At 40.8% G+C, this 26,623-nt stretch overlaps 1 protein-coding gene across 28 annotated transcripts in view; it reads right to left on the bottom strand.

The window, feature by feature from the left end:
- The window catches only part of LOC129545947 (ankyrin repeat domain-containing protein 26-like), a 111,850-nt gene that overhangs the window by 77,301 nt on the left and 7,926 nt on the right, over positions 1-26,623 (bottom strand). For 4 of the 28 annotated variants that reach the window (XM_088840167.1, XM_088840168.1, XM_088840169.1 and 1 more), the window contains exons 1-10: positions 22,034-25,776; positions 21,102-21,291; positions 20,083-20,233; positions 9,588-9,911; positions 8,613-8,700; positions 6,690-6,786; positions 6,049-6,077; positions 5,882-5,958; positions 2,573-2,968; positions 171-1,939 (exon numbers count right to left, since the gene is read on the bottom strand). Coding sequence is in view for 19 of the 28 variants with exons in the window: in XM_088840152.1 (XP_088696278.1) it covers positions 1,861-1,923 (63 nt within the window). In the remaining 9 variants the exon portion in view is untranslated. Of the gene's footprint in view, positions 1-170; positions 1,940-2,572; positions 2,969-5,881; positions 5,959-6,048; positions 6,078-6,689; positions 6,787-8,612; positions 8,701-9,587; positions 9,912-10,263; positions 10,581-20,082; positions 20,234-21,101; positions 21,292-22,033; positions 25,984-26,450; positions 26,534-26,623 lie in introns of those variants that run through there. The other 24 variants (XM_088840153.1, XM_088840161.1, XM_088840162.1 and 21 more) reach the window with 18 other exon arrangements.

Below are 26,623 nucleotides of genomic sequence, written 5' to 3'. Positions count from 1 at the left end.
TTAGAGATATCAAGGGAACATTTCATGCAAAGATGGGCTCGATAAAGGACAGAAATGGTATGGACCTAACAGAAGCAGAAGATATTAAGAAGAGGTGGCAAGAATACACAGAAGAACTGTACAAAAAAGATCTTCACGACGAAGATAATCACGATGGCGTGATCACTCACCTGGAACCAGACATCTTGGAATGTGAAGTCAAGTGGACCTTAGAGAGCATCACGACGAACAAAGCTAGTGGAGGTGATGGAATTCCAATTGAGGTATTTCAAATACTGAAAGATGACGCTGTGAGAGTGCTGCACTCAATGTCAGCAAATTTGGAAAATTCAGCAACGGCCACAGGACTGGAAAAGGTCAGTCTTCATTCCAATCCCAAAGAAAGGCAATGCAAAAGAATGCTCAAACTACTGCACAATTGCACTCATCTCACACGCTATAACATGCTAGTAAAGTCATGCTCAAAATTCTCCAAGCCAGTCTTCAGCAATACGTGAACCATGAACTTCCAGATGTTCAAGCAGGTTTTAGAAAAGGCAGGGGCACCAGAGAACAAATTGCCAACATCCGGTAGATCATGGAGAAAGCAAGAGAGTTCCAGAAAAACATCTATTTCTGCTTCATTGACTATGCCAAGGCCTTTGACTGTGTGGATCGCAATAAACTGTGGAAAATTCTGAAAGAGATGGGAATACCAGACCACGTGACCTGCCTCTTGAGAAACCTGTATGCAGGTCAGGAAGCAACAGATAGAAGTGGACATGGAACAACAGACTGGTTCCCAATAGGAAAAGGAGTACGTCAAGGCTGTATATTGTCACCCTGCTTATTTAACTTCTATGCAGAGTACATCATGAGGAATGCTGGGCTGGAAGAAGCACAAGGTGGAATCAAGATTGCCGGGAGAAATATCAATAACCTCATATATGCAGATGACACCACCCTTATGGCAGAAAGTGAAGAGGAACTCAAAGGCCTCTTGATGAAAGTGAAAGAGGAGAGTGAAAAGGTTGCCTTGAAGCTCAACATTCAGAAAACGAAGATCATGGCATCTGGTTCCATCACTTCTTGGGAAATAGATGGAGAAACGGTGGATACCGTGTCAGACATGATTTTTTTGGGCTCCAAAATCACCGCGGATGCTGATTGCAGCCATGAAATTAAAAGACGCTTACTCCTTGGAAGGAAAGTTATGACCAGTCTAGATAGCATATTAAAAAGCAGAGACATTACTTTGCCAACCAAGGTCCGTTTAGTCAAGGCTATGGTTTTTCCCGTGGTCATGTATGGATGTGAGAGTTGGACTGTGAAGAAAGCTGATCGATGAAGAATCGATTTGATGCTTTTGAACTGTGGTGCTGGAGAAGACTCTTGAGAGTCCCTTGAACTGCAAGGAGATCCAACCAGTCCATTCTAAAGGAGATCAATCCTGGGTGTTCATTGGAAGGACTGATGCTAAAGCTGAAACTCCAATACTTTGGCCACCTCATGCGATGAGTTGACTCACTGGAAAAGACTCTCATGCTGGGAAAGCTTGGGGACGGGAGGAGAAGAGGACCACACAGAATGAGATGGCTGGATGGCATCACCGACTCTGTGGACATGAGTTTGAGTGAACTCCGGGAGTTGGTGATGGACAGGGAGGCCTGGCGTGCTCTGGTTCATGGCGTTGCTAAGAGTCAGACACGACTGAGCGACTGAACTGAACTGAACTGATTATATTTAGATAAAAGCCATAATCTTTATTTAAAACACCCACTTAAATGATTGTATCAAATGACAGCTTAAGTTCATCTTTGTCTTCAGATGAATATTTACTTCTTTAAGAAATACTCCCGATGATCAAAAACTTCAACAAACCATTTGGGAAATACCAGATGTCACCAGGATACAGGCACAAAAACACCTGAAAGATTCATTCATGAATTCATCCACGCGTCTGTGAAAAAAACAATCAGAAACCAAACAAAATTTCAAAATGCAGGACAGACAAAGTCACAGTATATTCTCTTCTCTACTTCATCACAGTACCTTTTGAACAACATGCCAAGCTTCAACTGCATTATTATTCTTAGTTACAAAATTCCCCTTACTTTTTATGCTTCCTTCAATTCCTTCATCTGAAATGCTTCCCTGTACTCTTCAGACAAATTACTTTTCATCTTTTAAGACTCAACCTATGACGTTGCCCTTGATTACAGCTGTGTTTCCCCAGATAAACAGCTGTCCCTTTCCTTGTAGCTACCTGAGTACTTTGTAGATTTTTCTAGGGTATCTTTATAGACTTCTCCAGGGATAGATATACATCTGAAGTGTAAATTATTTCTTCACATGTCAATCCTCTTCGCTTCAAGACTGCAGAGGACAAGCTGTTAAAAATCACCTTAGTATAAATATTCTTTATTTTTTTCAATAATTACTTGTCTACCGAGGACTCACAAAGAGTCCCAGAGTTCTAAATATAATCCGGCTACCCACTCTCAGATGTATGCTAAATACTAGCCTAAAGGAACTTGCTTCCTCCAAACTCTCTTTGTTATTTATTATATGGTCAGACGGAGAATGCAAATACCTTGCTTGAGGTATTGCTTGGCTGCAGGTTGCATAAAAGGAGTCAGCACAAGGTAGGTTTTGCCACAAATCTAATCCGGAACCGTCAGAAGGACATTAAGGCCAAGCCCAGGTGTCGCATGGCTGAGTGCCCTGGGCTTCTGCATTACCTTCTTTGCTTTCTCTGTTTTCTGGCAGCAGAGACTGGCACGGGTAACGGGGCATGGAATTCCCTACCAGAAACACTGCTGCCTTTTTCATCTTTTCTTTATGTGTTACGGTCTTCTGTCCGAGTTCTGTGGGTGCTGACTGATTTTCGGTCAGTGATTGGGACACCAGCGGACGCTGATCATCAACTTTCAAATGCCGGCTCTTTGACAAGTCTCACTATTGAGGCTCGAACTAGTCGAATCCCAATCTGAAAAATGTGAAAACAAAGTCTCCATGTATCAGGACCTGAGTAAGAATACAACACCGACTACCTCGTACAAAGTCTTTCTTCAGAGAATCAGTTCCACATCCTCCTTCCCCTCAAACTCACTACTCCTTCAGAGGTTACTCCATCTCACATGTCACTGTCATTCATGAAGAGATGTTAACTAGCGTGTCTCATTTGTTCTATGTTTTATTTTCTAGTATTACTTTGATTCACTCAATTTTTATTACATACTCTGTATTTCATTAGAACTTATTATTTTCCTTCAACACACAAATATTTTATTAACAAAATTCATCTCTAATTTATTTTACGTTTAATTTTCCATGACAATATTGTGTGTTCTAGAGACCATGGTTTTAAAAACACTTTTAATGAGTGGTACTACTTTAACTAATCGTAGAAACCTAGACAACATATTACAAAGCAAAGACATCTCTTTGCTAACAAAGGTCCGTACAGGCAAAGCTCTGGTTTTTTCAGTAGTCACATGTAAGAGTTGGACCATGATGAAGATTGAGCACCAAAGAATTGATGCTTTCAAATTGTGGTGCTGGAGAGACTCTTGAGAGTCCCCTGTCCCCTAGACAGCAAAGAGATCAAACCAGTCAGTCCTAAGGGAGATCCACCCTGAATAGTCATTGGAAGGACTGATGCTGACGCTAAACCTTCAATACTTGGCGCGCCTGATGCGAACAGCTGGCTTACTGGAAAAGCACCTGATGCTGAGAAAGACTGAGGGCAGGATGAGAAGGGGAGGGCAAGAAGAGAAGGGGGCGGCAGAGGATGAGACGGTTGGACAGCATCGCTGATTCAATGGACAGGAACGTGGGCAAACTCCGGGAACTGGTGAGGAACAGAGAGGCCTGGCTGCAGTCCATGGTGTCACAGAGAGTCGGGCATGGCTCAGCGACTGAGCACCACCACCAACAACAACCTCTTTAATTTCACTGAGACGGTCCTTCCTCAATGGACAAATGTCTTCACTCATTTTTAAAGCCTTGGATAAACATCATAACCTGGAGAAGGAAATGGCAACCCACTCCAGCATTCTTGCCTCTTGCCTGGAAAATCTCTTGGACCGAGGATCCTGGCGGGCTACAGTCCATGAGGTCGCAGTGGTCGAACATGACTTAGCGACTAAACAAAAACATCATAAACTTATATAAGAAATGATAGCCCGGTGTGTGACTAATTGTTTCCATGTGAAAATAGGTAAGTCTAGGACCACACTGGATCCAAAGAGGACAGAAGGCCATGAGACAGGAATGAATACACCACAAAAAACTAAAACTGTCAGATCTAAAATTCTTGAGAAATCAAAGGAACAAGCAAGAAGTGTAAAAGGGAAACTCAAAACCCTGTGTCAACACAAGGGCCCCTTTATCATGTCACATCCAACCATTTCAATGGTTTAAAACAATGGTTCTCAAGTGTCCCCTCAGAATCGCTGAAGTCCAGAGACCCATCGGGTTGGGGGTCCAAGAGGTCAGAACTATTTTCACAACAACACTAAACATTCCTTCCATTCTCATTCTGTTCTGAGAGCACAGTGGAGTACTTCAGAGACACGATATGTGCTATCACAGCACTGAGGACAAATGGAATTAGCAACTATGATTGTGTGTGCTTGGATTTTAAGTTTTTCATTTTTATTTTCCAATACAGTGAACAACAATAGACTTAAACAACGTTCCTTGGAATGCTCAATAATTTTTAGAAGTATAAAAAGATCCTAAAGCCAACAACTTTCAGAATCACTGTTTTAAAAGATTATGTCTATCGAATCTAAAGGATGATTACTTCCCCTACTTCTAATAATCAAAGACACCACACACACACACACACACACACACACACAGAGTCTGCTAATCAAAACATCTGATTGGCCTAGATTCATCTGTGTAACAACACTAAAATCAAATTATTATAAGCTGAAATACAGCTGACATGTTAGCAAGTCAAGCTTTAATCGAAGTAAAGGTCAGAGTTCAAATAAGCATTTTTGGACACTGGAAAAATCTCAGGATCTAATAATTAATCTCTGAGAATTCCTGAGAGAATAGAGATTCCAAACTGAGCGCGTAAGGGTATCGAATCATATACAAAAACATCTGGAGTTCAAGCTTACATTTTAAACATTTCTTGTTCATATGCTTGCAAGTATCTTTTCTTGCAAAACATGGATACCAACGATAACATTTCCCTTCAGTTCAGTCTCTCAGTAGTGTCTGACTCTTTGCGACCCCATGAATCACAGCACGCCAGGCCTCTCTGTCCATCACCAACTCCCGGAGTTCACTCAAACTCCTGTCCATCGAGTCGGTGATGCCATCCAGCCATCTCATTCTCTGTCGTCCGCTTCTCTTCCCGCCCCCAATCCGTCCCTGCATCTGAGTCTTTTCCAGTGAGTCAACTCGTCGCATGAGGTGGCCAAAGTATTGCAGTTTCAGCTTTAGCATCAGTCCTTCCAACGAACACCCAGGATTGATCTCCTTTAGAATGGACTGGTTGGATCTCCTTGCAGTCCAGTAGCATACTGGGCACCTACCGACCTGGGGGAATCCTCATTCAGTATCCTATCATTTTGCCTTTTGATACTGTTCATGGGGTTCTCAAGGCAAGTATACTGAGGTGGCTTGCCATTCCCTTCTCCAGTGGACCACGTTTGGCTGTGGTCCAGGTGATCAGATGGACTAGGTTTCTGTGATTACATTTGCCTTATGTATGTCCAATTCTTTAATTAAATTTGCAAAAAGAAGTTAGGAGTACGAAGAGCTAGCATTTCAAATATTTCAGTGTCCCTCTTTCAGAAGGGACTTCCCTGATAGCTCAATGGTAAAGCATCTGCCTGCAATGCAGGAGCCAGAGTTAAGTGTGTATCGCAAAATTTACCTGAAGGAGATGTTTCTGGATCCTTCATTCCGACTGTTTTATTACGAACAGAATCTTTCACTCCAACTGCGAGCTGACTGGGTTTGGAAACAAGTTGATTAATAAATAATGTACATATGATATAATCCACAGTTCACAATTCAAGATAAAAGCATAAACGTTTTTACCTTCACATTAAGACATTTCTCAGGAGAATCTAAAAGGCAAAAGGGACAAAGAGTTAATTACATGTAATATGAAAGCAAGCTGTACATTCATGTAGAGTTAGTACCGAGCAGAATCCTCATGCTCAGCCTTGATATTGAATGCATTTGGTTTCAGTGTCTTGTTTTTAGGGGGATGTTAGGACACCGGCAAGACAGACCTATGAATCCATTATAGATAGTGAAGAAAAATTAGGAATACAGGTTTACCACAACAGGCAGTAAGATTTCAAAAGTAACATCATGTTTTCAATGACTTTAGAAAATATCAAAGAGCAGGCCGATGTGACATGCTGACTGATGAGGAGAAAATGGATCTTAATCAGAGGAGCAAACCATGACCCCAAGAAGACAAATGTGAAAGCTGATGGCAAAATGCAACAGTGTATCTTGAATGCAACACAGCAGTACCATTTACACTGTTATACTACAGGGATTTAACATGTTCTTCAATCTGTCCAGTCATTTAAGAAGTGCACAGTTGGGATGACAGTTCAGCTCAATGTATAATTCATTTCTCATCAGAGAAAGAGTAATGAACTGAGTAGCTTGCATATACACTTGTAGAAAAACGGTTCAAAAAAATATTCATTTTTTTTCCATACCCATGTGGGCTACTGGTATGCCTGCATGTCTTGGCTCCTCTAGTTTAGCCATCTTAACGTTTCTCGATCCACTCATGCAAGAAGACATAAGACACACCTACGAAATAATGTACAATAAATTCTCAACATTGAAATACAGTGATCAAAAAGGAAGTAATCAATTGCCACAGAATTATTAGATGTTAAAAATATTGCATGTTCTAAAATCAGTGTAGCTATTTATTGAAAATAGCAATTCTAGCATTTAGGGAATGAACCCTATCAATCTGTTTTGTTTCAAAACTTAGTTTGGTTGGGTACATCACGCTAATGATTAAAAGGATTTCTGTGAAACAACTGTCAAAAAATCAGTTATCTTAAAAAAAGTCAATCCCTCCATATTCAAATTAATCTAATTTGAATCACAAATACCAGTACAACATACATCTTTGATGTCTATAGTTACTTGGAGTAGCTGGGGTTGACCCTACTTCTAGCACCCCCTCCTGCCTCCTGTAGTATTGTCAGGAACAACAATGATCTTATCTCTTTTCAGTGCAAATACACGGAAGCCTCTGGAAGGAGTTCTCTCAAGGATCCTCATCAACTCCAAACTCACCTGAGGCCTTGCTTCCCACCTTTTTCCTTTCATTAGATCCTTCCTCTGTGAAGTGGAATCTCTGGTTCCGTGGTCTGAATTCTTCCCCTTTACACTCATCCTGTGGATCATCCCCACCACTGCTTTCTCCCTCTTTGCTTAGGGATGGTATCTCACGCCTATAATGCTACTTCAATTCTTTGCTTCCCTCTGGCTATAGACATGCTCAGAAAGAAACACAAAACAATGCTTTTCCTTGATCCTGTTAGGCCCACACTAGCCAATGCTCTTCTTCCAGATTTCTCTAAACGCAAGGCTACACCCTTGCTACTCAGACAGCTTGTTAGAAATGCAAAATCTCAGACCTCCTGCTCAGCATGTGCACTTCCCACAAGGTCCGCAGGAGACTAATTAAAATTTGAGAAACTCTGGTCTATACGGAGTCTGCTTCTACATGACTTCCACTTAATTCATTCTCCTGAAATTCAGCCTCCATTTTCTCACATGAACACATCCCCCCAAACTGAAATGGCATTAGGAGTTGGAAACCTTCCAGTGGACTTTCTATGAGACTGTGGGTGCCTTGGTCTCCCCATCACACCCCCTGCTTTCTCCTTCTTTCCAGCTCTCGTTTTGTCCCATGTGACCCCATCCTGGAAAGCAGCAACACTTCATGTGACACCAACTTGCACACATTACAGCTGAGCACCTACACCCACACTCCCCCAGAGGATGACACACCGCTCTGCACGCCCGGGGACCGCAGTTCTGAATGTCTTCCTAATAACGAGTCAACAGGAAGAGGGGGGATCTTTGCTGTTCTTCTCTGACACGTTTTGGTGCCGGAAGCTCACCTCATATTCACCGTCCGTTGTCAAATATGCTCCCTTTTTCTAAAGACCTCTCTTATGGCCTTCCTTTTCCTTCATTTCCTCCCTGTGCCCTCTGCCTCTCTCATCGTTCATTCTCTCTTTCCTCTTATTTCTCGGCCTTCCTTTGGTTGTAGAGTATCTTGAAACAGAACTAATAATTGTTTCTTTTGTCCATGTGCCACATGAATCTTAGTTCCCTGACCAGGGATCAAACCTACACCCCTGCACTGGACAGTCTTAACAAGTGGACATCGAAGAAGTCCAGGAACGAACAACTTAGCTCCTTAAACTGGATTCTCAATTTAATCTGTGGCTGACCCCTATGAGATACACAATTTCCCTCCTCTTCTCGTCTTCTGCCTCACTACGCATGTGACAGGTGCTTGTTGTTTCTTGTCTTTATTGCCTGTTAAAATATTCCCAGTTTAAATCAATGCTCTGTCAAATAACCTTTCTATAAAATACAGTTCTTACCGTCTACTTGTCCATTTAATATATTTTTTCCTTTTTGATCGCCAGATAAATGATCCACAAACTTCTGTGGAAAGCTCTCAGAGATACTCTGTTAAAATGAATAGTGAGTTCCATGAAGCTTTCCTAATGTCTTCTTAAGAAAATACCCTACTTTCAAAAACTGCCTACATTTAACCCAGTTAAGACAGGTTTTGCCAAGATCTCACAGCATCCACAGAACCTGGATGCTGACTTCATACACTGCTGGATCACCAGGCAGTGGCTGCCAGCAACGAAGACATCAGGCCCCTCCTATCTCCTTCCATAGCTGCCACCTTCAAACAGGGCATCGTTACTTTCTGTTACCTGAAGTACGGCTGCCATAAAGGCACTCTGCCCTGCTACTTCAGTTTAGCCGCTTTGTCGTATCTGACTCTTTGCGACCCCAAGGACTGTAGCCTGTCTAGCTCCTCCATCCATGGGATTTTCCAGGCAAGGGTACTGGAGTGGGTTGCCATTTCCTTTTCCAGGGGATCTTCCTGACCCAGGGATTGAACCTTGGTCTAATACGTTGTAGGCAGACGCTTTACCATCTGAGCCACCAGGGAAGCCCCATTGCTACTTAAACAATGCAAAATGGTTTGTACTTAGGATGACCTCTGTTTCTCCTCGGGCTGATGGAGGAACTGAAGGTCGATATGCTCTTCTCACTCCTGTACCCCCAAATCGTCCTCATCGCAGAGCCTATGGGCTCCAACACAACTCACCTCTCCCTCGGCTCTTCACAGTCCCCTAAACCCTACAGGTAAGGCAGAGCAGGCCCGCCACAATCTCCCAGCTGGGAAGCTCAATGGTTTGGAATCGTTCATCCCAGAATGATCATTGCTAAGTGACACCTCTAAACACATTGCCCGTGGGCCAGAATACCCGGTGTGCATGTGCAAGAACTGGAAGTGCATTTTTCAAAAGAAACAAACAATATCAATAAATCCTTACCTAAGGTAAGAAGGCGGAGAAGGCAATGGCAAGCCACTCCAGTACTATTGCCTAGAAAATCCCATGGATGGAGGAGCCTGGTAGGCTGCAGTCCGTGGGGTCGCTAAGGGTCGGACACGACTGAGCGACTTCACTTTCACTTTTCACTTTCCACTTTCACACATTGGAGAAGGAAATGGCAACCCACTCCAGTGTTCTTGCCTGGAGAATCCCAGGGACGGGGGAGCCTGGTGGGCTTCCGTCTATGGGGTCACACAGAGTCGGACACGACTGAAGTGACTTAGCAGCAGCAGCAGCAGCAAGGTAAGAAGGAAAGAGAGGAAACTGAAATAAACACAGAAAGGAAAGTGACATTACAACAGATACCTTTGAAATAAAGAAGCATAATCATAAGAAACCATTATTACTGATGAACAATTACAAATTGGAAAACCTAGAGGAAATAGATAAATTCTGAGAAACATACACCCTGTAAAGACTAAAACAAGAAAAAATAGAAAAACTCAACACTCCAGTAACAAATAAGGAGATTTAAATATTAATTTAAAAAAACCAACAAAACAACTAGCTTCAGTTCAGTTCGGTTCACTCGTGTCTGACTCTTTGCAACCCCATGAATCACAGCACGCCAGGCATCCCGGTCCATCAACATCTCCCAGAGTTCACTCAAACTCACGTCCATCGAGTCAGTGATGCCATCCAGCCATCTCCTTCTCTGTCGTCCTCTTCTCCTCCTGCCCCTAATCTGTCCCAATATCAGAGTCTTTTCCAGTGAGTCAACTCATCGCATGAGGTGGCCAAAGTATTGGAGTTTCAGCTTTAGCATCAGTCCTTCCAATGAACACCCAGGACTGATCTCCTTTAGAATGGACTGGGTGGATCTCCTTGCAGTCCAAGGGACCAAGAGTCTTCTCCAACACCACAGTTCAAAAGCATCAATTCTTCGGCGATCAGCTCTCTTCACAGTCCAACTCTCACACCCATACATGGCCACTGGAAAAACCACAGCCGTGACTAGATGGACCTTTTTTGGCAAAGTAATGTCTCTGCTTTTTAATATGCTATCTAGGTTGGTCAGAACTTTCCTTCCAAGGAGTAAGCATGGCTGCAATCACCATCCGCAGTGATTTTGGAGCCCCCATAAATAAAGTCTGACACTGTTTCCACTGTTTCCCCATCTATTTCCCATGAAGTGATGGGACCAGAAGCCATGATCTTAGTTTTCTGAATGTTTAGCTTTAAGCCAACTTTTTCACTCTCCTCTTTCACTTTCATCAAGAGGCTTTTTAGTTCCTCTTCACTCTCTGCCATAAGGGTGGTGTCATCTGCATATCTGAAATTATTGATATTTCTCCTGGCAATCTTGATTCCAGCCTGTGCTTCTTGCAGCCCAGTGTTCCATCTTAGGACCAAATGGATTCAAAGCTCAATTCTACCAAAATTCATGTAAGAATTAAAAGTAAGACTATGCAGAGAAAACACTTAACAAAATTCAAAACCCATTTATCATTTTAAAAAATTCAATAAAATAGAAAAGAAATTTCTTCAATATAGTAAAGACCACTTATGAGAAGAACGAAAAGTGAAAGTGACAGTCACTCAGTCGTGTCTGACTCTTTGTTATATCATGGACTATACAGTCCATGGAATAATCTAGGTCAGAATATTGGAGTGGGTAGCCTTTCCCTTCTCCAGGGGATCTTCCCAACCCAGAGATAGAACCTAGGTCTCTCGCGCTGCAGGCAGATTCTTTACCAGCTGAGCACCAAGAAATCTCAAGAATATTGGAGTGGGTAGCCGATCCCTTCTCCAGTGGATCTTCCTAACCCAGGAATCGAACTGGGGTCTCCTTCATTGCAGGTGGATTCTTTACCAACTGAGCTAACAGGGAGGCCCCCAAGGCTAAGATCATGAAAGCCCATGGCTAACATCATAATCAGTGGAGAAAACTGAAAGCTTTGCTACTCGTCAACTGTATTAAACACAGTACTAGAAGTACTAGCAAAAAAAAAAAAAAGACATAAAGACATTTAAATTGGAACAAAGGAAGTAAAACTATCTCTGTTTGCAGATATCATGATCCTATACATAAAACACCCTGAAGACTTCACACACAAAAGGATTAGGATACATGAATCCAATCAAGTTGTAAGATACAAATCCATATGCCAAAAAATGCAAAAAAGCAGTTGTATTCGTTTACACCACCAACAATCTATCTGGAAAGGAAATGAGGAAAACAATCCGATCTCTAATAGCACCTAAAAGAACACAATACCGAGGAACAAATTCAACCAAGGAAGTGAACCATCTATGCACTCAAAACTTTATGAGATTGATGAGAAAGACAAAGATCAATGGAGAGATATCCATATCCATGGACTGAAGAACTAATACTGTTAAAAATGCCCACATTACCTACAGTGATCTAGAAATTCAGAGCAATTGTTATCAAAATTTCAGTGGCATTTTTCACAGAAATGGAAAAAAATATCTACTTTGTGTGGAACTGCAAAAGATGCTGAATAGCCAAAGAACCCCCAAAAAAGAACAACGCTGGAGGCATCACTGTGCGTGATTTCAAATTATATTAAAAGGTATAATAATGAAAACAGCATGGTACAGACATGAAAACCAATGGCCAGTGGTGCAGAATCGAGATTCCAGAAATAAATACACACTTTTACAGTCAAATAATCTCCACTAAAGCTTCCAAGAGCATACAATGGGGAAGATTAGTTTAACAAATTATGCTAGGAAAACTGTATTCACATGCAGATGAACGAACATGACCCTATTTCACACCATATACAAAAGCTAACTCAAAGGAAAGATTTTAGGTAAGACCTAAATCTAGAAAACAGAAAAAACAGACAAAGAACTTGACAATGGTGTGGGCAATTATTTTCTAGACAGGACTCTAGAAAGACAGGCAACAAAAGGAAAAACTGGTAAGTTGGATTACATCAGAATAGAAAGCTTCTTTGCAGCAACTTTAGTTCAGTCGCTCTGTCGTGTCCGACTCTCTGCGACCGCATGGACTGCAGCACACCAGGCCTCCCTGTCCATCACCAACTCCTGGAGCTTACTCAAACTCATGTCCACTGAATGGGTGATGCCATCTAACCATCTCATCCTCTGTCACCCCCTTCTCCACTTCCCCTCAATCTTTCCCAGCATCAGGGTCTTTTCAAAAGAGTTAGCTCCTTGCATCCGGTGGCCAGTGAACACCCAGGAACACCCAGGACTGATCTCCTTTAGGATGGACTGGCTGGATCTCCTTGCAGTCCAAGGGACTCTCAAGAGTCTTCTCCAGCACCACAGTTCAAAAGCATCAATTCTCCAGCTCTCAGCCTTCTTTACAGTCCAACTCTCACATCCATACATGACTACTGGAAAAACCATAGCCTTGACGAGAAAGACCTTTGTTGCCAAAGTAATGTCTCGGCTTTTTAATATGCTGTCTAGGTAGTCATAACAGGAAGCAATAAAATGAAAGGGCAACCTATGGCCTGGGAGGAAATAATCTGCAAGCCATCAATCTGGTCCAAAATATATAGGAAACTCATACAAGTAAACAGCAAAACAACCTGACTGCTGAAAAACAGGTGAAGCTTCTGAACAGACATTCAAAATTACCAGCTCACCATCAAGGAAATGCAAACCAAAGCCGTAATCGGATAGCACCTCCTGCCTGTTACTATGGCTGTATGACTGTGGTAGTCACTCAGTCCTGTCTGACTTTGTGTCTGCATGGACTGTAGCCCAATAGGTTCCTCTCTCCCTGGAATTCTCCAGCCAAGAATACTGGAGTCAGTAGCTATACCCTTCTCCTGGGGATCTCTGGGACCCAGGGGTCAAATCCGGGTCTCCTCCATTGCAGGTAGATTCTTTACTGTCTGAACTACCAGAGAAGCCTGTTACTATGGCTGTGATCCAACAAATGAAAGACAATATGTGTTAGCAAGATCTGGAGAAAAGAGAACACTTGTGCATCGTTGGTGGGAATGGCACCTGGGAGCCATTATGGGCAACAGTCCAAATGCAGGACCCTCAAAAAATTAAAAACAGAACTACCATCCAGAAAACCCTCTTCTGAGTATATACAGAAGCAAAATGACATCAGGACCTCTAAGAAATCAGTACCATGTTCACTGAATCATGAATCAAAAAAGCCAAGACATGGAAACAACCTGTATCCATCAGCAAATGAAGAAAAATGTGGCATAACTACTAATACACAGAATGGAATATTCTTCAGCCACAGGAAAGAAGGAAATTCTGCATTTGTGACAACACAGGTGAACCCTGACAACATTGCGTTTAGTGACATGAGTCAGGAAAAGACAAAGACTGTCCGGTCGCACTCACAGGTGGAAGCATTTCTAAGCCCACACTGAGACTGCACCGCACACAGATTAGAATATCCACTTGTTTTAAAACTGACAATACTGAGTACAGATGAGCATGAAGAACAACTGGAAACCTCACACAAGGCTAATGCAAATGCAAAAGGGTAGAGTCACCTTGGAAAACAGTTTTGCATTATCTTATAAAGGCAAACAGACACTTAACTTACGATTGAAGAAACCCATCCAAGGTATTTACCCAAGAGAAATAAAATCTATATAAAGGATGACAATATTTAAAAAAAACAAAAAGCAAGATACAAGATTCTATTCATATGACATTCTGGAAAATGCAAAACTAGTTGGAGAACCCATCCAGGGGTCCCCAGGAGTTCATCACAATGGATGAACCTCGAAAACATGACGCCAAATGACAAAAGATAATCCCAAAGGAGCACAGACTGTATGATTCCATTTACACAAAATAACCAGAACAGGCACATCTCCAGAGACGGATGATAGCCTGGGGGTTGCCTGGGACTGAGGAAGATGGGCGGGGCATAGGTGGTGGCTATGGGATGCAGGGTTTCTGATGGGGGCTGAGGGAAATGCTCTAAAATTGACTGTGGTCACAGGTGACACCCATCTAGACTAAGAGATACTGAACTACACATGATGAGGGGGTGAATTCCATGATACCTGAATTATATCTCAACAGCTTTTTAAAACACTTCAGTGGAAGGATCTAGATAATCTTCTTAATTCTCCAGTTTGGATGAACGTACTATACACCATCTGAATACCTCCATGCCTTTATAATATATATAAAATGAAAAGAAAAGAAGGCAATGCCTGACTTCAACTGATTTGCTTAATACCCTTTCTGCACAAGTTATTCTTAATTGCACAAAATAAATATATACAGAATTCTACAGCCTTCACAACAGTAAAGATGCGAAATGACAATTTTCTGGAACGTTTCATTAAACATTATCCTCTGATTTTATCTGGCTTGCCTTATCACGGTAACATGGCTATCACTAAAAAACGTCTATCAACTTCTGTGAAGAATGAGGCACAATTCCCAACTTTTCTAAGGGTATGTAATATAAGAAAAAAAGATATACTGCAAACGGCAGGATGAAAGTCAGAGTTTAAGAAACAGTGCATTTAAAGATAATAAAAGTGTAGCAAATTACTTGTAATGAAAATACAAAAGAAAATCAGTGTCTTAAAACCCTTTATCCTATGTGTTGACCGCTGACACATCAAATTTCACACCTACCTGACTTGTGAGTTGAAGTCAGCTGTTCCTTAAACCCTGTGCCTCAACTTCTAAGTTAGGACAGTAACGTGACGTGACCTAAAGTGAAGCCCCCAAAATAGAATTTTTAGGGTGTCAGCTTTCTTAGGGTGTCAGCCAGTTCTTGTCGGAGTTGTCTCACAACTGCCTAATAAGATGCTCTGTCACTGAGTTTATAAATCACTTTACTATTATGTGATGTTAATACTACACAACGCCAACATATGTACTTTGATCTCATCTAACACGCTAGCAAAGCGATGCTCAAAATTCTCCAAGCCAGGCTTCAACAGTACGTGAACCGAGACCTTCCAGATGTTCAAGCTGGATTGAGAAAAGGCAGAAGAGCCAGAGATCAAATTGCCAACATCCACTGGATCATAGAAAAAGCAAGAGAGTTCCAGGAAAACATCTACTTCTGCTTTATTGACTGTGTCAAACCCTTTGACTCTGTGAATCACAACAAAGTGTGGAAAATTCTTCAAGAGATGGGAATACTAGATCACCTTACCTACCTCCAGGAAAATCTGTATGCAGGTAAAGAAGCGACAGTTAGAACTAGACAAGGAACAACAGACTGGTTCCAAACTGGGAAAAGAGTACATCAAGTCTGTATGTTGTCACCGCACCTATTTAACTTAGATCAGAGGACATCATGCCAAAGCCGGGTTGGAGGAAGCACAAGCAGAAATCAAGATTTTTGGGAGAAATATCAGTAACCTCAGATATGCAGATGACAACACCCTTAGGGCAGAAAGCAAAGAGGAACGAAAGAGCCTCTTGATGAAAGGGAAAGAAGACAGTGAAAAAGCTGGCTTGCAACTCAACACTGAAAAAACTAAGATCATGGCATCCGGTCCCATCACTTCATGGCAAATAGATAGGGAAACATTGAAAACAGTGACAGACTTGATTTTCTTGGGCTCCAAGTCAATGCAGATGGTGACTGCAGCCATGAAATTAAGACGCTTGCTTCTTCCAAGAAAACTATGACAAACCTAGACAGCATTATTAAAAAGCAGAGACATTACTTTATCGACAAAGGTCCATCTAGTCAAAGCTATGGTTTCTCCAGTAGTCATGTACGGATGTGAGAGTTGGACAAGTGGTGGAAAATTCCACACTGTGGAACATTTTGCCCTTCTTATTAGAGGTTAGATAAACTTCAGAGAAAGTCACATATTCTATCCAGTGCTCAGATCTTTCCAACAGATTCCTATCTCAGTGAAAAAATGAGGCCATTCCCTTGTGGCTTATCTATTTTATAACTAGTGGTATGCCTATGTTAATCCCAGACTCCTAATCTATCCCTCCTCCCCACCTTTGCCCTTGGATAACCACAAGGACCAGCATAGCACAGGGAACTCTACTCAATATTCTGTGCTCACCTACATGGGAAGAAGGATCTAAAAAGATGGGATATATGTATACATATAACTGAATCAACTTGCTGTACATCAGAAACTAACACAAAATTGCAAATCAAGTACATTCCAACATAAAAGGAAAATGAAATTTAAAAAATGAGGTTTCTCCCATGGCCTTCAAGGAGCCTCGATAACCTGGCCTCCACCTCCCTCTGGACCGCAGCCCCTACAGCCCACTCCCTGACTCACTCCATCCGGGCTGCTCTCAAATCCTGCCGCCCTTCAGTCTTAGTGGACACGTGCATATCCAAACGATAGTTATTCATCCTTCAAATGAGCATTCTCCAAGCCAGGCTTCAAACTACGTGAAAGGTGAACTTCCAGATGTTTAAAGTGGCTTTAGAAAAGGCAGAGGAACCAGAGATCAAATTGCCAACATCCGCTGGATCACTGAAAAAGCAAGAGAGTTCCAGAAAAACATATACTTCTGATTTATTGACTATGATAAATCCTTTGACTGCGTGGATCACCACAAACTGTGGAAAATTCTTAAAGAGATGGGAATACCAGACCACCTGACCTGCCTCCTGAGAAATCTGTATGCAGGTCAGGAAGCAACAGTTAGAACTGGACATGGAACAACAGACTGGTTCAAATTGGGAGAGGAGTACATCAAGGCTGCATACTGTCACCCTGCTTATTTAACTTATATGCAGAGTACATCATTAGAAATGCTGGGCTGGAGGAAGCACAAGCTGGAATCAAGATTGCCAGAAGAAATATTAATAACCTCAGATATGCAGATGATACCAGCCTTATGGCAGAAAGTGAAAAAGAACTAAAGATCCTGTAGAGGAAAGTGAAACAGGAGAGTGAAAAAGTTGGCTTCAAACTCAACATTCAGAAAACTAAGATCATGGCATCCAGTCCCATCACTTTATGGCAAATAGATGGGGAAATAGTGGCTGACTTTATTTTCTTGGGCTCCAAAATCACTGCAGGTGGTGACTGCAGCCGTGAAATGAAAAGACGCTTACTCCTTGGAAGGAAAGTTATGACCAACCTAGACAGCATATTAAAAAGCAGAGACATTACACTGTCCTTCTAGTCAAGACTATGGTTTTTCCAGTAGTCATATATGGATGTGAGAGATGGACTATAAGAAAGCTAAGCGCAGATGATGCTTTGGAACTGCAGTGTTGGAGAAGACTCCTGAGAGTCCCTTGGACTGCAAGGAGATCCAACCAGTCCATCCTAAAGGAAATCAGTCCTGAATATTCATTGGAAGGACTGATGCTGAAGCTGAAACTCCAACACTTTGGCCACCTGACACGAAGAGCTGACTCATTGGAAAAGACCCTAATGCTTGGTAAGATTGAGGGTGGGAGGTGAAGGGGATGACAGAGGATGAGATGGTTGGATGGCATCATCGACTCGACGGACCTGGGTCTGGGCAGACACCGGGAGTTGGTGATGGCCAGGGAGGCCTGGCGTGCTGCGGTTCATGGGGTTGCTAAGAGTCAGACACGACTGAGTGACTGAACCGAACTGAATTGACGTTGGGAAAGATTGAGGGTAGGAGGAGAAAGGGACGACACAGGATGAGATGGTTGGACAGCATCACCAACTCAATGGATATGAGTTTGAGTAAACTCCAAATGTTGGTGCCAGACAGCGAGGCCTGGTGTGCCGCAGTCCATGGGGTCATAAAGAGTCGGACACAACTGAGTGACTGAACTGAACTGAAGTGATTGAATTGAAAATCACAATTATGAGCAAATTGTTTGCAAAAATGTTCTAAGTAAATCATAAATAGCAGATGGAAGAGTAAATCAAGAAGTGTTTTGGTAAAGCTCACCACTTGAGACCCTAATTATGAGTGAATGAAAAGTAGATGCCTTTAAACAGTTGACAGGCCATAAGAATAAATGATTCAAGGCTGAAATATTTCCCAAATTAAATTGACATGAAGAAAAATAAAATTATCCCAAGAAATATGACAAATACCTGCAATAAACAATAAACATCACCACTTGCTTCTTAGCTTTAAAAAAAATACATCTGATACCTAACCTATACAGCTACCCCAAGAAAGAGCCTTCAGTTCAGTTCAATTCAGTTCAGTCGCTTAGTTGTGTCTGACTCTTTGCGACCCCATGTCTGTACATATCTAAACGGATTAAATTTTGTAAAAAATTTTTTTCTTGAGAATATACTACCGTTCTAACATTGTAATAGTCCACTACAAGAATTATACCTATTGATAGTTGCACTAAGCACTTCTACAAACATCAATTAACTCATTAGCTATAATGAGTCCGGAAAGGAAGAAGTTAGAAATATAAGCGAGCTACAGGCTTTTCACCAGGTCTTCAGACTCTAATAGTCCTCTTGCATCAAACCACACTCACTTCTCTAGAACAAACATATCAATCCAAAATAAGCCTCCACCTTCACTCACCGTGCAGACACTCATGGGAGATGGGTAAAATTTAGAGAGCGCTTCCTAGACAAGCATGAGATTATTTGCTGCTGCCATAACTTTCAATACTTTTTCATAATGTTTACAATAGTAAGATAGGGCGAAAGACAACAAAAACACTTACGACTTGTCACTAAATACATGTTATGTCGCATCCATCACTGTTTCCAAAAGTCCCTTGCACTGAAATAGGACATGACAGAGAGCACAGTGCTGCTTTTCTCATGAGAACGGCATCCACAGCACAGCCTCTGAACCACCCAGGCGCTCCCTCCTCACCATCAGCGGGACTTACAAAACACCCCAATGATCCATCAAGGAAGGAAATCACTGCCAAAACCTAAGTATCTATTGCTAGGAGCAAGAGGCGTGGTTTTCCTTGGCGGGGAGCAGAGGAGGCGGGACTTGTATAAGTTTATTCTGAAGAAGTTACTTTTTAGTGTTCAAAAATGCTTTAACAACTGATCTTGCAGTTTTTACAAATTGGAAAACTGTAAATGATGTGCAAAGGTCATTGACAGGGCATCAGTTAAAGAAATGACAGTGGAGCCAAGAACGGACCTGGGTTAGACACTGAAGGTGAGGACGTGCACGGAGTGATGCACACGCTCACTGCAAAGCAGAGGGACTTGGGTGTATAGCGCAGTCGATGGGGGGGTGGGGTGGAGCACACGCCGTCTTCCTGGCCTAAAGTGCAATTGGAGGAGGGTGCCGGCCGATATAGTTGCAAGAATTTTGAGATCAATTCCTACGGAAAATATTAAAGGCCTCTCCTTGGATGAGCTCATCGTATGTCCCTACCTGACGGCTGAAGACAAATCCATCGGAATTACAACTGTTACTTTATCCGACACATGGAAAATGTCATCCCTCCTCAAAATACAGATGTATGGGCTTTCACAAGCCTCTATACTTTCTATGGTACATACTCTTCGTTTATAACATATATACATACACAGATACATACACACACATACATGACTACAGAAAATACCTCAGAGTTCATTTCCTTATTAGCCATTTCTTTCTGCTTCTGTTTGGCAAGCTGATTGGCCAGGATTCCCTCCTGTAAGATTCTTGCATTCCGTTCTCCAGAAAGCTGCTTCTCAGTGTCATATGTCGCTCTTCCAAAACATGGAGAGACACTATATGAAGTTTTTGGGTAGATACCATTAAAAGAAAAAGAGAAAACAGTTAAAAGCTTAGAATATACAATGAAATAAAACTGAATAAAGGAAGTAGCCTTTTAAAGCACAGGGATCTTTATCCCATGTGATTAACTCGGATCTTAATTTAAATGTCAGATAAATTTATCAGAGCAAAACCATGCAGATATAGTACTGTGAAAGGAAATTTCTTTACAAAGCATTTAACTAGTTCCTTCACAGTCTCAAGGCAAGTTAGCCTCTTTTAACATTAAAAAAGCTAAAATTAATACATGGATTGGAATTAAGAAGATTACTTTGTCTAAGGGATCAAAAGTGCCAATCATTATGTTAATAATTAAGCTCAAGTTACATCCATTCCTCGGAGAAGACAATAGCAACCCACTCCAGTACTCCTGCCTGGAAAATCCCATGGGCGGAGGAGCCTGGTAGGCTGCAGTCCATGGGGTCGCTAAGAGTCAGACACGACTGAGCGACTTCACTTTCACTTTTCACTTTCATGCATTGGAGAAGAAAATGGCAACCCACTCCAGTGTTCTTGCCTGGAGAATCCCAGGGATGGCGGAGCCTGGTGGGCTGGGGTTGCACAGAGTCGGACACGACTGAAGCGACTTAGCTTCAGCAGCACATCCATTCCTCCACTCAGAAAACACATACAGAGCATCTACTGGAAGCCAAGAATGGCAAGAAACTAATCACTTAAACTCTGAATGTCACAGTTCATACCTAGGTTGAGATAACATTTTGTTTGAAATCTAAATAATACATATTAAATAAAAGGGATATTATAAATAATATAGATGAAATGGTGTTAGAAATTTGAAAGTTTCACCAACGATTACTCTACCTGATTCAGATCATTTCTCCGTCTTCAGTTCCATCTAGTGCTCTGAGAGTGAGTTCAAGTTGCTGTTTCATTTCAACTTCTTTACTATATTGGTCTTCCTTTCTTCCTAACTGCTCCCTAATATTTTCATATAACATATCAGCATTGCTTCTATTCTCTTCTTCTTGCTTGAAGATCAGTCTGCAAAATTCTTAAAAAAATATGAGACTATTCGCTGCTGCAGTAACTTTCATTCCCTCTTTGTAATGTTTAAAATAGTAAAATGGGTGGAAATACAATGAAGAACACTTAAGAATGATCACTGTTTTCATGCAGAGGGTTAAGAATAAAACAGCATAAATTTTTGTTTTCTGTCTTGAGAAAAATGGCTACTTCATACTTCTGTGGGTGGGAATGAAAAGCAATCTAAACTGTCTTAAGAATAGTTTAGAAATATGGATCAAAGACCGTTTCCAAACGTTCTCATACTTTAACAAATAATACACTATAACTAAAGAAAATGAATTCAAAATCATTAGAAACGTAGAAATGAATCTGTAGAAAAGATGTTCCTTGTAGTATTAAACATAAGACAGAAAAGTGAAAAACAACCGAAAGTCAATCTGTTGAATCATGAATGAGGTTTCCCTTCTGGTGGACTTCTGTATGATCACGAAAATGAGGATTTGGAAAAATATACATTAAGTCATGAGAAGCATTCACTGTTAAGAACTTAAATTATTTCCATGCATTTCACACTCCACAATACTAACAACGTGTTCTCCCCTGTAAAATCCCAGAGGGTAAGTTAAAAATTATAACACAGCTACGTCTCTGCAGTATCAAAGTAAATAACAGTTCAAATGTTTATCATTAAAACTAGGAATGTGCAGTACCTCCAGCTGCCGAGCCCTCGTTGCCACTCCACTTTCTGATCCCTAACTGTGACTCACCTCTTTTCTTTGGGACAGTTCTTTCTGAAGCTCGCCAACCTTATTCTCCAGTTTTTTAATTTCTCCTCTGAGTAGTTCACAGTGGCTTTTTTAAAGTTCCATTTATCTTTCACACCAAAGAATTGCATCCTGAATTTTCCACAAGCTAACACAATCTGCAACAAGAAGAAAACACACAGAAATAGAAACCCACTGATGTGAGCAATCTCTGAGCATAAACGATGCGCCTTTCATGGTCACGCCTCCATACACTGAACAAACACTGAGTGTCGACCTCGTGGAAGACAGTATTGGAAGCTCTCCAGATAAAACTGACGACCCTGGCTCTTGTTTGGCTTGCAATCTAGTAGAAGAGAAAGAGAAATAAAATAATCACAAACATGTACATATAATCATTATAAATTCAGGTACAGCAAGGTCGATCAGAGGCTCAACGGATATACTCTCTGTCACTGTCTTTCAACACAAAACATATTTCCAAGATGCACAGCACCGTAATATATCCGTAGTTCTAGAGCAGTGCTAGACAAGGTGAGCATGTGTTACTACACTATACACAAACAGGCTCCATACTGATATTCACACCACGGTCCTACCTTTACACCTCAAGCCAAGTGGTTCCACTTGCAACGTGGAATTCTTAGAGTAAAGACATCACCATCCTGGGAAGCACTTTCAGATGACTGAGTGAAGTCATTCAGGTAGCTCACGGCATTAACCTGTGCTTTGACCTACACATAAATAATCCTGTTTCCCAGTGTCCTTAACCTATTTATAAAATATACTAACTACAAAGGTGGTAAATAGCTGGTCATTAAATGAAAAACAGACACTTATTAACTAACTACAAAGGTGATAAATAGCTGGTCATTAAACGAAAAACAGATACTTCTTAAAAGGACAGACTTTTATCAAAAGGATAATTTGATCAAGAGTGTTTCTAAATTAAGTTCTCAAAGTGTATGTCTCTACAACAAATGAAGATTTTCTGCTTTGCCACTATTCCTTTTACAAAATATTTTTTCCTAGGAGAATATTTTTTATAATTAACTTTTGTATTATACCGTGTTCTTCTCATTAGATGTTTTCTTATGCAGCCCTAAAATGACAAATGATTCTTTTCAGGCTAATATTAAATACTTAAAAATACAAACAATACCTAAACTTTGCCTTTTTACATGAAACCTTTGCACTAGGAAGTAATTTTTTACTGAAGAATTAAATAATAAATAAGAGTAGGATTAATGGACAAAGAAAATATATGAAAAATATTCATAAAGCATTTAATTTAGGTCAAAGGAAAAGGAAAAAACATAACGTTACCTGTGTTATTTGATAGGAAGCAGTATACCAGGGTTTTTGGCTGTTGCCATTTTCAATAAGAACTACCTTTTATGGCAATAAAACCTATCTAGGAGGTATTCCTTCATTCTTTATAAGAAGGAAATCCACTTTTAAGAAAACCATAGTAACCATGATATTAGCCTTCTGAGGACTTCCTAGGCAACTGCGATGCATTATTATAAGCACTTGACATGTCTTAAGGCATTTTTAATCCTCACAGTAATTCTCGGAGATAGGCAATGCATTAGGCCCTCTACTTAGGGAGAAATGGAGCCCGGAAAGGCTGAGGATCTTGCCCACGCCCACAGAGCAGGTCACCAACAGACCCAGAATTCAAACCCAGGCAATCTGGCCTCAACACTGCATTGCCAAAACATACTGAGAAAGTAAGATTTAAATAAGTCTTTCTAAGTAATATGATAACAGATGAATCTATATTATTATTCCATGTCTACCAATAACTATAAATAATAACTTCTGAATCTTAACATATTTCTAAAAAAATCAAACATCTTTCCATGGAAGCAATATTGGATATCTACTCGCAATAAGGACTTGCTTTTTGTAAAGAAATTCATCAAAAGGCATTCATGGAACCATCCTGCTGTTTCTCCATGCATCTGACATGCACTTATCGAGCAGACAACATGTGTTAACGACACTCTGAGTGTGGGAAGGATGGTTTTAGTAATTTAGAACTGTATGATTCAAAAATAATAATTAATGAAAGATTGTCAATAGTTTTTTCTACTGAATATAAGCAAAAATTTCCCCTTTTTCCAGGAGTCTACAAACAACATGAAGTTAATATGCTGTGATGTTTCAGAGTACCTTACAAAACCGTAGCTACTCACGATGATACGATCATCCAGAATCATCAAGGAATGATTCAGTCCTATTCAGTGTAGCCTAAGTATTTGTATATTCATGATTCTATAATTTTTAAAAATCTATGTATGATAGAATTAATTGAAGTAATCATCTGCATATTCAATTACATAAGAATATTACACTTCAGAACCAATGAACAAGTCCTTACCATAAAACTATACATGAACAGAAGTATTATGTACAATTAATTACTGTAATAGTTTACAGATAATGTCATACAATCAATAAGCTTTCTAATATTGGAAATGGAAACAAGATTCAGCTCAATAAAAACATCTTCTGCTGGCTCATTCCCAACAGCATATATACACTAAAAGCTCCCCTCTGAATATAAAACAAGAAACTCCTTTGAACTCCCCATTCCTCTTCAGTTACCATCCAGTTCTCCATTGCCTGTCCCAGGAAATAGCGCCTGTGGAGCTGTTTACGTGTATTCGCTACAGTTCCGCTTCCAAGGGGACTAGTTGCTGAAATGACTTCTGGCCAAAGGCACTCGTCCTCACCTTACCCTTTAGCAGTTAAGTCAAAAATAACTTGCCTTACCCAAAAATAGAAGAAAAACATGAACTCAAAACTCAATTTTGTCCCTGCGTGTTTGAATTAATTCATGTATATTAAATCTACCAAAAGTGAATTAGGAGATGATTTTTAATGCTATAAAGGCTGGTTCCCCTTAAAAATATTTCCCCTCACTATATCTTGAACAGGGAGTCCCTACAGCACATTTCAAAGCTTTTTTTTTTCTTTTTTAAGGACAAATATCTGGAGAACAGACAAACTTTATATTACTAGGAGCCAAAATCTATTAACACCAATCAGAAAGAGGAACCAATTCGTAAATTAATGCAAATTATATATATTATGATAATGTTACACATCGAGACATATTACCTGCTGACATTCAGTTATGTGTGTGCTCAGTCCTGTCTGTGACTCTTTGCATCCCCGAGGACTGTAGTCTGCCCGGATCCTCTGTCCATGGGGCCTCTCCAGGCAAGAACATGGAGTGGGTTGCCACAACCTCCTTCAGGGGATCTTCCCAACCCAGGGATTGAACCCAGGTCTCCCAACAATACTGGACTGGGTATCCTATCCTTTTCACCAGGGGGACTTCCTGACCCAGGAATGGAACCAGGGTCTCCTGCCTTGAAGGTGGGTTCTTTACCAGCTGAGCTGCCTGGGAAGCCCCTACATTCAGTTAGATTAAATCCTAACAGCCACAGGTGAGAGTGGATAAAGCATTTTTAATAATATTCACTGATTTCCCACCTGGAAAGGAAATAAGTTATAAAGTTATTATTTGTACCCTAACAACAAAGGTCCAGTCTGGAAGGTTCAGTTCTTTTAGTAGGCAGTTGGGATGATTCTATGACCTACTCTGTCGCTGAATGTTCATCCCTAAGTCCATCCTAAAGGAGCTCAGTCCTGAGTGTTCATTGGAAGGACTGATGTTGGAGCTGAAACTCCAATACTTTGGCCACCTGATGCGAAGAGCTGACCCATTTGAAAAGACCCTGATGCTGGGAGAAAGACTGAAGGCGGGAGAAGAAGGGGATGACAGAGGATGACACGGTTGGATGGCATCACTTACTCAATGGACATGAGTTTGGGTAAACTCCGAAAATTGGTGCCACACAGGGAGGCCTGGCGTGCTGCAGTTCACGGGGTAACAAAGAGTCGGACACGGCTGAGCGACTGAACTGTACTGAAGTCAACTATGCCGAGATATCAGACAGAATGAATCTTTAGTCTTGGCATCAGTGACTGGCAGTTTCAACAGAAAACCTTGATCAGTGACAATGATTTCTCTTTATACGTATCTAGGTCAGGGACCATCATTGTTCTATTGTTCATAAATTCAACTCTTTAATCCTATATGATTCAGAATTTGATCTCACCTTCTTCATCATGTAAAGAAATTACAAAAATGGAAGAAGTAAACAACAGTAAGGAGAGTTTTTTGCTTCAATTCCAAAGACAAGCTATAAATTATAATGGATTCTAACAATATTTTAAGTTTTCTCATTGATGTGGTATAAAAACTTAAGCGATCTGTTGATTCTAAAAGGCTACTTTTGAAAGGTAATTTTATTTGTTATGAACTCTGCTGCAAACTGTATTATGTTGTTAAAGAATAGAAAGCAGTATTAAACCAGAAATTTAAATTTACATTTTTACATACCTGTGAATGGTTCTTTTCATCTCCATCACATTTTTCTTGTTCTTCCTCTCATGTCATTTCTAAGTCTAGTTCTGCTAAAAAATCTGTAAGTTTTGTTAAAATTACTTAGAATATTTAGATAAAAGGCAGAATATTTAAAACACAGATTTAAAACATTGTATTAAATGACAGCT

This window comes from Moschus berezovskii, chromosome 9 (genome assembly GCF_049115385.1).
Source record: "Moschus berezovskii isolate FMDL1 chromosome 9, NW_MosBer_1.0, whole genome shotgun sequence".
NCBI classification, from domain to species: Eukaryota; Metazoa; Chordata; class Mammalia; order Artiodactyla; family Moschidae; genus Moschus; species Moschus berezovskii.
This window is presented reverse-complemented; position numbering and strand designations above follow the sequence as displayed.